Source organism: Emiliania huxleyi (assembly GCF_000372725.1).
Source record: "Emiliania huxleyi CCMP1516 chromosome Unknown EMIHUscaffold_123, whole genome shotgun sequence".
In the NCBI taxonomy this organism is placed as follows: Eukaryota; Haptophyta; order Isochrysidales; family Noelaerhabdaceae; genus Emiliania; species Emiliania huxleyi.
This window is the reverse complement of record NW_005201360.1, coordinates 350,236-360,816: the sequence shown is the minus strand read 5'-3', so window position 1 is coordinate 360,816 and position 10,581 is coordinate 350,236. Positions and strand designations below refer to the sequence as shown.

The 10,581-nt window shown below is 66.5% G+C and overlaps 2 protein-coding genes across 2 annotated transcripts; both read left to right on the top strand.

The window, feature by feature from the left end:
* Positions 1–295: 295 nt before the first annotated feature.
* EMIHUDRAFT_440334 (Hypothetical protein) lies at positions 296–2,342 on the top strand. Its single transcript, XM_005790070.1, has 4 exons — positions 296–1,100; positions 1,125–1,452; positions 1,531–1,685; positions 1,922–2,342. Exons 1-4 carry the CDS (start codon positions 378–380, stop codon positions 2,015–2,017), a joined length of 1,302 nt encoding a protein of 433 aa, XP_005790127.1. The 5' UTR covers positions 296–377; the 3' UTR covers positions 2,018–2,342.
* Positions 2,343–2,770: 428 nt separating this feature from the next.
* Positions 2,771–7,798, top strand: EMIHUDRAFT_467008 (hypothetical protein; the record flags this gene model as incomplete). Its single annotated transcript, XM_005790069.1, has 10 exons — positions 2,771–3,063; positions 3,347–3,605; positions 3,746–4,099; positions 4,205–4,264; positions 5,627–5,680; positions 5,780–6,178; positions 6,657–6,698; positions 6,997–7,055; positions 7,126–7,200; positions 7,271–7,798. The coding sequence occupies 9 exons, from the start codon at positions 2,771–2,773 to the stop codon at positions 7,160–7,162; spliced, it is 1,557 nt and encodes a 518-aa protein (XP_005790126.1). The 3' UTR covers positions 7,163–7,200; positions 7,271–7,798.
* Positions 7,799–10,581: the final 2,783 nt, after the last annotated feature.

The window sequence follows — 10,581 nt, the reverse complement described above, 5'->3', positions numbered from 1 at the left end:
GTGTGTGTGTGTGTGTGTGTGTGTGTGTGTGTGTGTGTGTGTGTGTCTGTGTGTGTGTGTGTGTGTGTGTGCGTGTGCGTGTGCGTGTGCGAGCCGCCCTGAACGCCACGAGCGCGCCGCGAGCGCCGTAGCGCCGGCGAGCGCCGTCGGCAGCGCGCGACCGCCACCCAAAAGCGGAGGTACATCAGGAGCCGCAGCCGGCCTGCTCTATCAGCCCCGCAGCCGCGGTGGCGCGACCGGATGTCTAGATTCTAGAACGCCCCGCCTGTAGATTCTTTTTCGGGCGCCGACAATAGAGGCGGAAGCCCTCCCCCTCTTGCCCCTTGCCGACACACACACACACGGTGCCGGTCCCCGAGGTGCCTCCTCGCTGGCGGATGGACACTTCGCCGGGCGTCCCGCTGCTGCAGCGCTCCGCGCGCCGCGAGTGCTCCGGTACTGGGAGAACGTTCCTCGCTGGCATGTGTGCGCTCTTCGTTAGTTCCGTCCTCCTTGCCTCCACGGACAGCCAGTCTAGGATATTCGAGGGCCTGCCTGCGTTCTTCCTTCCGTCAGCCGCCGACTCGGCATCGCCCAGCCGCCAGAACGAAACGCGCTCGCGCCAGGGCTTTGCCGATGACTATCAGGTTACGTCTGGTGGCGTGAACTACGGCGGTAGTCGGTATGATGCATGGTCGAAGCCTCAGGGCTGGGGAGAGCCGCAGACGTACTACCAGCAGCAGGGCTACGCGCCGAACAACCAGCAGAGCTCGTATCAGCAGCACCGTCCCTCACAGCACCACTACCAGCAGCATGGCGCTTTCTTTGGCCAGGCCGGAGACCCTTTCATCTCGCCCCCGCCTCCGCCACCCACCCCTGCGCCTCCGCCTCCGCCGTTGCCGCCGCCGCCGCCGCCACCCTCGCCGCCTCCGCCGCCGCCGCCGCCGCCGCCGCCGCGCCCGCCGCCTCCGCCTCCGCCGCCGCCTCCGCCGCCGCGCCCGCCGCCTCCGCCTCCGCCGCCGCCCTTCCCTCAAGGCGCAGCCAATCCCGCCGCCGCTGCCTACCCCGGCGCATACCCCGCCGGCGCATACCCCGCCGGCGCATACCCCGCCGGCGCATACCCCGCCGCATACCCCGCCGCATACCCCGCCGCCGCATACCCGGCGGTCCGGCCGGTGGCGTACGTCCGGCCCGCGGCGCCGGGCTACGGCATAGGGCGGGGCAGGGGGGCGGCGGCCGCGGCGGGCCGCGGCGGGCGCGCAGGCCGCGGAGGCCGCGGAGGCATCCCGCACGTAGGCGGAGGCCGGGGCAGAGGCCGCCCGGGGGGCGGCTACCGCCCGGTCCGCCCTGCTGGGGCTGGCGGGCAGGGGGGCGGCGGCGGCATGGGCGGCATGGGGGGCGGCATGGGGGGCGGCATGGGGGGCGCCGTGCAGGGCGGCGGCGAGGCGCTGGGCGACTTCGCCGAGCAGAGTGGCAGCCCCGGACGGGAGCGGCGCAACGTGAGCCTCGGAGGAGCGTCCCTGGGACCTTGCCTTGTGCCTCGAGCCGTAGGGAACCCGGCGCTGGCGCACCTGAGCCAGGGCGACGTGGGCGGGCTGCTCTCGGACGCGAAGAAGGACCCGACCGGCGTGCAGGCGATGGAGAATTGGGACGCAAAGGTCGGCGAGAAGGACCCGACCGGAGGCATGGTCCACGGCGGTGTGGAGGCGTGCCCCCGGGGCCTAACCCTCCCCCCCTAGCCTCCCCCCCTAGCCTCCCCCCCTAGCCTCCCCCCCTAGCCTCCCCCCCTAGCCTCCCCCCTAGCCTCCCCCCTCGAGAGCACTCTCGGCCCGGCCTCCAGCGCCGCGCGGTCTTTCTTTGTCGCGGGTTGCCTTTCCGTGCCCCCAGGCTGCTCGGCTTGGCCCCGGCCTCCAGCGCGTCCGCCCCCCTCCTCGCGCGGCAGGCGTACAAGTCGGGCCTCGTCTTCCTGCAGCAGAGCTACGACGAGCACCCGGACGACCACATGATCCCCGGCGTTAACCTCGCGAGCATGGGCTGAGAGGCGTCTCTTGGCCGGAGCCTCGCCACGCGCGCTCTGGTTTGGTGGCCGGAGATGGGGCGGAGTTTCGCGGCATGGGGGATTTGGGGGTTTCCCGTTTCCCCCCTGGCTCCGCAACCCCTCGATAGCCGGGGTAGCCTCTACACTGCATCGATGGCGTGTGTCCGTGGGTGTGTGTGTGTCCTGAAGGCTGGATGTGGAGCGCCTGGAAGAGATCAGAGTGACATAAATGGGACCGATGGTGGCTCATGCGCATGCGGCTTGCGGCGTAGCGCACGGCCCGATTTGAGGCATGATACGTGGAACGTAAGAGATTTCCCCCTGCACTCGTTTTTTGCTGGCGGGAGATGATGTCACGGTCCGAAAACGGTGAGCACCCCTCGCCACCTCGACCTCGCCACCTCGAGCTCGCCACATCCCGACAAGTGAGAAGTGTGAAAAGTGAACGCTCGAGGGGAGCTTGGAGTGCAGTTGGCAACCTCACACCCAGGGCCAGGGCGCTAAGCAGCGCTCCCAGCGGGCCGGATGCTCGGGGACGGGCTACGTACGAGCAAGAAAGCCCTGACTGACCCCCCTAGGGGTGCGCGTTCGTGTTCGCAGGGAAGGGGCCATAAAGAACTCTAAGTAAACACTGGACTCCGAGGGTTAGCTCCGTGTACCGGGTTTCCCCTTAATCCAGAACGCCCCCTCCCGGAGCTGGTAATATCTGTGAATCCTCTCTCCTGTCTTTTCGGATCGCTCAATGTAACGAACATGCATGTGTCGGGGGCCGAGGCGGAAGGCTCGCTGCTGCGAAGCCTGCACCTACTCTCCTCGCAGCGCTATTTGCGCAACCTCCTCGATGAGGTGTCGCGGCGGCCTCTGCAGTACAACGAGGCGGAACCAGCTGGCAGCAGCAATGCGGCAGCAATGCGGCCCTCCGCTTCGGCGCCCTCTCTGCGCTCGGTGGCAAAGCGGGCTCCCCGCGCGCCGGACGAGCACGCCCGGCGGGACCGTCGGCCTCCGCCCTGTCCGCCGGTCGCATGTGGGGAAGCTGCCTGCATGCGGTCCGCCCGGCACCAGCCCCATCTCATCCGCCCTCGAAGCAGCTCGTCGCTCCTGCGCCAGCCCGCGGATTCGGAGGCGGCGGCCGGCCTCGACGCAGGCGTGGCAGCGACGCTCGCGTCCCTCCGCGACGACCCTCTCTTTTCAGCCTGGCGAGACTCCGCCTTGAACGCCCTCGCGCGGCTCATGCGGCCGCGACTCCTGCAGAGGTAAACGCCTCTCAGAAAAGACAAGCGCGAAAACTGGCCCTACCACCGGTCGCCACTCCCACCACATTCACTGCAGGTACGACGTGCTGTGGCGGGAGCGGGCGCCGGCGTCGGCCTTCTACATCATCGCCTCCGGCTCGATCGAATTGCGGCAACGACAGCCTAGCATGGAGGGCGAGGAGGCGACACGCGATGTATCGGTGTGCAAACCGGGCGACCTGATCGGCCACGCGGCGTTGGTGCTGCGGCCGCGTGGCTGCCCCATTAAAAGACAGTGCGTGGCGATGGCGGCCGAGCGAACGTGGCTACTTGGCGTGAGCAGGCCAGATCTCGAGGTCAGCCGGCCCCCTCCAAAACCATGGCTCCAATGCCTTACCACTGTCCCACCGGCTGACACCTTACCAGCTCCCCAGCCGATACCTCGCCACTGCTCCACCACCCGACACCTGTCCACAGCCACACCGGCCGTGCACAGGCGTGTGCACCCGTGAGAGAGGCGCTCTTCTGGCACGGGAGCGGGCGCAGGGCGGAGGCGCTCGAGATTGCGGCGATGCTGCGCCGCAGCGCATCGCCCCTCTTTGGCGAGGCCTCCCCTTCGGACCTCCTCGAGCTCGCCGGCCGCTTCGCCTTTTACGAGGTCACCTCTGGTCAGCAGCTGCAGGCCGCCGGCGCAGCACCGGCTTGCTTCTCGATCCTCGTAGCGGGCACGGTCGCCATGTCCCGGACGGCCGCAGACGGAGCCGACTCCGCGTGGACGCTCACAGAGGCGTCCGCCTCGCCTTTCCTTGGAGAGGAGGTCGTGCTAGCGGGCTACTCGCCCGCCGCGCCGGTGCGCTGGGCCGCCGTCCTTCCCGCCCAATACCCGCCCGCTTCCTCGCCGACTTTGCCACCACCGTCCCCCGTCTCCGGATCCACCCCGCTTGTGCGCGAGTAGGCGCGCGTCACCGCCATCGCAGCGGAGACGTGCTCCCTGCTCTGTTTGCCCGTGGCGGAGGTGCCTGCGGTGGTCGAGCTCAGCCCGGCCCTTCGACGTATGCTACGCAAACGCAGAGGGCTCGAGCGGCTGGCCAGTCGCGTCGCTCCCCTCGTCCGCGCAGCGGGGGGGCAGTCGGGGTTGGAGCCCGGGGCGCAGCCGCAATGTGAAGGGAGGAGCTCCCTCGCAGAAACGCTGCGGCGGTGTGACCCTGCTGGCGAGGCATCGAGGCGGTGGCCGGCACGCTCAGACCCAGGAAGAGAGTATTACGTGCACCTGTCTGCTTCGCGACGGAACACAATCTAGCCCGTACACAGTCGTCACGTACCACTAAGTGGCTAGGGACCGACACAGGGAGCGCGCAAAAATCTGGCTCCTCCATTATTCTTCAGTATGTGGCTCTTTTTAAAGAAAGAAGCTAGGAAGTGAAAACACAAAAGCCCCCACCATCATCTATTCGAATCATCCATCACCATGTCGTCTCTTTTTGCGCGCAGCAGTTTCGCAGTGTACCTCTGGTTTAGTGCCAGTGGTGCGCGCCCAGTACGGAGATGTTTTTTTTCCCGTGCAGCGTGCTAAGTGTAAAAGCGCGCAAAATTCTTCTTTCGCACGACACGGGCCCGCCCCCCCAAAATAAAGAAAATAGACACATACGAGGGATGGGACGAGGACAGCGGGTGAGCAAGATTTTGGAAGGAGAAGGAGAGGAGAGCGCATGGACCATGGTGTGTGAGTGAGTATTCTTGATACGAAACCACGACGACACACACCAGTCGACTCGCATCGGTTGCCTCCATGAACGGCGGAGCTATTCTCGCATCCACACCACACCTGGCTCCAACGTGGACACGCCCATAGCTGGGGACACTACTAGGATCTAGGTCACGCATGGCATCAGAAGTTTTATCTCTGGGCCCCGAAAGGCATCTCTAGCAGCGTCGTTACGCATGCGCCCTCCCCTCCTGGGCGCAGGCGCCTCACGTCTCGACAGAGCATAAGCCCTTGGCACACACACACACACTCGAAAGCGAATAAGGCGGATAGACTATAGTCGAGCGCGTCGGAGAGGTGTTTCGACACCGAGTGTTTGAACGTTTCTTCGCAGAAGAAACGTCGAGAGAAAAAATCTCCGGCCGGTGTTCACAGAGCTCTGTGAACACCGGCTACTCGGCCTTAGCCGCCGGTACGTCAACAGTGCGATAGCCAAGTATCGCACTGTTGGGTCCCGATGGTGTCCCATCACAAATTCGTGCTGTCGACAGATCATGTCCCTTGGTCGACTGCACCCGCCTTTGGACGGTTCTCCGACATGCTTAGATGAGTCTTTTTGTCTTTTTTTGGCTCGCCTGGCCTTCACCAGTGCGAACATATTCTTGCTCGTAGGAGCCGCTCGTCTTTCGTCCGAGCAAACGTGCGCCCGATCGCCCCATTAAGCACGTGCGAAGGGTATCCGAGCGCCGTAAACTCCCTGAGCTTGCTCGTCACGCTGAGTGCGAATCCCTCGTCATCGCTTGCCATCGCGACCACCTTGAGCAGGCATCCATAGAAAAAAAGTCGTTCGCCCCAACCACGATGCCGCGGCGCAAGCGCGACACGGCGGAGGCGGAGGCCGCGGCTGAGGCAGCGGCGGCGGGATCCAACGACGAGGAGGTCTCGGGCGGCGAGGACGAGGCTGAGGATAGCGGTGACAGCAGCGACGAGGCGGATCTCGAGATGGCGCAGGCCGACGGAGCCGAGAAGGAGTTGCAGGTCGAGTTTATCTTCACGGACCCGGCGGAGGAGGACACGCCGTACGTGCGCTCCCTCCTCGCGGGCGGATCGCTCTGCACCGCGACGGGCGCCGACGCCGCCGGCCTCGCCGCCACGGTCGCCAACCAGGTTGAGGTTGGTACAATGATCAAGGCAGACGGCGCCCTCTTCGGCTTCCTCTCGGCGGTGCGGCTGAGAGAGATAGAGTCGCCCGGAGAGACCGTGCCTGGCCCCTTGCCGCGCTCTCCTCCTCTTCTCCCTCTGCCTGTGAGGACCAGCACCCGATAGGGCAGAACCTGACCGGCGCTTGAACCCGCCACACACCATGGCAGAGAGCATCGGGCACTGAGGCAGCCCAGCGTTCGCGCACACTCCTGCGCGGCCCGTCCGCCGCACGCGCGCCACGCCTTCCCACCACACCGTGCACAATCTTTAAGCCGTGGCGGCGCGCAGCCAAGACGCCCGCCGCGGCTACGCCTTGTGCAACACTGAGCCGCTCCCCTCAAATCCAGCCGCCGCCGGCCTCTCGAACCGGGGGCGGCCCTACGCGAGAGCAGACATTCCCTCCTCTCCCCTCGCCCCTCCTCCCCGCCTCTCCTCGCCTCCCCTCCCTCTCACGACCATTCTCGCACCCTGACCTCCCCCAGCCCCCCGACCCCCACAGGTTAGCCTGCAGAGGCACCGGGCCGACCCGTCCGTCGGAAGGTGGCAACCAGCCCGAGATTGACCGAGATTGACCCGAGATGAGTGCCCGAGATGGCCCGAGATGATTGCCCGTCGGTCGGAAGGCGGCGAGCTAGCGGCCGGGGCGCTGGTCCCTAACGTTGGGGAAACCCCCCTTTTTTTCCCCGCAGGGGAATAACCTTTTTCGGCTGGAATCGGGTGGAGGAGGGCCCCTTGGGGAAACGGTTGGAAGGAATGAAAAAACCCCCCCCCCCCCAAAAAAAAAAATGGGGTTTGCCCCTTTCTTAATTCCTCCCCCCCCCCCCCCCCCCCTCCTCCGACAGGCCTGCTCGCTCCGTCCGGAGGCGCCAACGTCGGCCTCCTCCTCTCGGAGCGGATGGTATGTTACATTGCATTATGATGTCACATGTCGGCCTCTCCCCTCCCACGCCTCGGCCCCGTCGGTGCAGGTCAACACGCCCGTCCAGCTCGTCCCGCACGCAGTAGAGTCGCTCCACCTCGACCTCGGCTGGGCGGCCGCAAACGCCTCGCCCGCCGCCGAGCCTGCCCGCGCCTCTGTTGGTTCGCGCGCCCACACGCTCCTGCTCTCTACAGGCCGAGCCCGCCGCCGAGCGCGCTTCGCTCACTTTCGAGTGGCTCGTTCTGCTCGCGCACGTCACGCTGGACGCGCAGGCGGGCGCGGAGAGCGGCGGAGCCGGCGGCAGCGGCGGAGCCGGCGGCAGCGGCGGAGGCAGCGGCGGCGGCGGCGGCGGCAAGCGGAGCAAGAAGCAGAAGCGTGCCGCGGGGTCCTCGCTGTCCTCGCTGCTCGGCCGCGCCTCCTTCGCGCGCGTCGAGGAGGAGCTGCTCGCCGAGGGGGCGGAGGCGGTCTCGCTGGTGCGTGGCGGGCTGCCGGGCGGTGGCCAGCTGCTGCTGATGCTGCTGCGGCCCGAGGCGCTCGCCGCTGCTGTCCCTGCGATGCGCGCCGTCATGTGCGACTGAGCTCAGACGCGGAGGATGGGGCGGCCCATGGGGACCGTGACGCGTGAGTGACCGTGGGCGCGTGTCGTCGTAGAAGCACGACACTTTGAAGCGTGTGATGTGGTTGGGTACTGTTCGATAGTAAAAAAATCGTAAGCCGTCTTCTCCAACTGTCGTGAGTTTCCCTGAAATACTTGGTCTTGGAGCACTTGCGGAGTGCAGTGTTTCATATCGTTTTGCCGCACCGCCCCACACAGGAGACCGGGGAACGGGGAGCTAAGAAGCGCACCCTCCACACGAGTGGAGTTAGCCAGACGGGATTGGGATCGGCATCGGCGGTTGCTCGACGGTGTGTGTGTGTCAACTCACTCACTCACTCACTCACACAAAAAATGTTAGAGTTGTTTGGTATTGCTAAAAATCTCTCTCTCTCACTCACACGCTCGACGGACGACGGGTTGCGGGCAAGAGAGAGCCCTCTATAGCCCTGTGCGCTGTGGGGGGCGCGGTCGCAGGGCCTCACAGTTAACACGGGTCTCCTAGTGATAGTACCGCGCTCCGGGTTTCCCCTAGCAGCAGAACGCACGAGCTAACTCTCGGTGCGAAATAAAAAACAAAAACAGAAAAAAACACAAAATCCTCTGAGTGATTGTGGTGTGCCGCTTGCCGCTCATCTCATGTACCCTGGCGCCGTGGTTCGCGTGCATGGCCTCAGCTCTCGCAGCGATCTGAACGGGTGCGAGGCCGAGGTGCTCGACTCTGTTTCTGGTGGGCGCTGTGGCGTCCGCATCGTCGCGAGTGGCGAGCAAGTGCGCGTGCGGCCAGCAAATCTGCGCGAGCAGCACAGCGGACCGGACGATATCCGCCTGACCGATGCGGACGGTATCGTTTACGGATCGGACGAGTTCATGCAGAACAACCGCGTGCCGGACTTCGCGGCGTTGCTGTACGCAGAAGCCGCTGAGCAGGGTCTGGACGTGTCCCGCCTGGACGTCAAGGTGCCGTCGCTGCTCCCCCCACCGTACTTCAAGTCCCTGAATTGTGGTTCATTCTTAGGTCGGCCTCTACGTCATCGCCCGCGCCATTCCTCTCGTGAGTCAGAAGCAGTTCCTCAAGCGCATAAATCTGGAGTTGCTGATCAACCTCACCATCCACGGCACGCCGCACAACGGACGCGACGGCAAGGGACCCGCTCCGAACCGAGTGACGGGCAGCCTCGACGACAAGGCGATCAGCCTCTATTCGGTGATGCAGATCCTCAACAAGAGCAACCACCCGAACGACCCGCGGGTCGGCCAGCAGCCGCAGCCGGAGAGCGGAGCGGAGGCCTTGTGAGTGCTGCGGGTGGCTCTCGAAATAGCAACGGCGACGGGCCGCTCTCCTCCTGCGGTCGTTCGCGGCGCGCCGCCCGGCCGGCGAGACACGGACTCTCTCGCGTCTTTCGCTGTCGAGCGCAGCCGCAGGATTTTGCAGGGCGAAGGGGAGGCGGCGCATGCGGTGCGGGGCTCCTGAATTCATTTAACTTCGCACTAATTTTACGGGACGGGCAACGCGAACGCCGTCGGGGCAACACGCCCATGTCTCGCCCGGAGGGGCTCTCCACGCCGACCTTCGCTCGCATCTCGAGCTCCGGCAGCGTGGACACGCCCAGGTTTGGTTGTCGGGAACGGCTGGCGTCCACAATGCCGCTGCTCTTCTTCGGTGCCGCCATCGGCGCGGCGCTGGCGTTGGCGAACCCGCCCGCTGGCGGCTCGATCCTCCTCCTCCACGTGCCGCACGGGCCACCTGCCGGCAAGCCCGCGAGGAATGCGGCTGGGCCAATCGTGGCCTCGCTGTTGGTGCACGGCGTTGGCAGCCGGCCCCTATACTCGGTTCAGCTGGTCGCCGAGCGAGGCCTCGTGCTGCCGGCCGGCGCAGCGGTCGCGCGAGAGCGCTCGATTTGCTGCCACGCGGGCGGGTGGTGTGCCGTTGCGTGGGTCTCCACCTCTGACCGGGAGGATGCAGCAGCAGCGGCGGCTGCGGGCGGCGCTCGGCGGGGCGACGCTCTCATCAATCGGACGGGCGGCGGCGGTGAGAGCGAAAGCGACATTGTGCTTGCAGCCTCCTCCTCCGACTTGCGCGTGTGGTCCGCTCCTGCAGTCCTGCTCAGCCCTGCGGCCGCGGCGGCTGCAGTGGACACTGCTGCCACCGCTGCCACCGCTAACGTTGCTGTCGCCGCCGCTGCGCCGCTCGCCGCGACTCCTCTGCTGAAGCGCGTCCGGATGCGTGCGCCATCGCTATCGTGCGACGCGGAGCCGACCAGCGGTGGCCTTTTCTGGAGGCTGCTCCTCAACACGGTTGCACAGCTCACGGGCGGCGGCGGTGGCAGAGAAGGATCAGGAGGCGCCTCGTCCCGCGAGGAGGGCGGGCGGTGGCTCTCGCTTGTGGTCGAGGCGTACTTGGACGCCCCTGTCCGGATGAGATCCTCCTCCAGGGCCCTTGCCACCAACGGGCCTGCAGGCAACGGGCTAGCAGGCAAGGTTCCTGCAGGCAAGGGGAAAGCAGGCGAGGGGAAAGCAGGCAACGGGGCGGCAGGCAACGGGGTGGGCGAAGCTGCCGGCGCCGCCGGTAACACGGGCGCCAGCGCGGGCGGGGACGTCGACGTCGGTATGGGTATGGGCGCGGGTGGCGCGGCGGCGGGCGTGTGCGAGGTGCCTCTTGGCTTGCTGTACGCGTCGTCTCTCCTCCCCTCCCCCCAGCCGCGACAGCCCGCTTCGGCCGCCGAGGCGCTTGCCACCGCCGCCGCCGCCGCCGTCAGGGCGGTGGAAGCGCACGCCGTCGCCGTCGCCGTCGCCATCACCGACCCGCAGCCACACACAGGAGCATCCCCTCCGTGCGAGTCGCCGATCCTCACTGCGCTGCCATCGATGCCGCCGCTGCCGCCGCTCTCCAATCGCTCAGCCGACCCC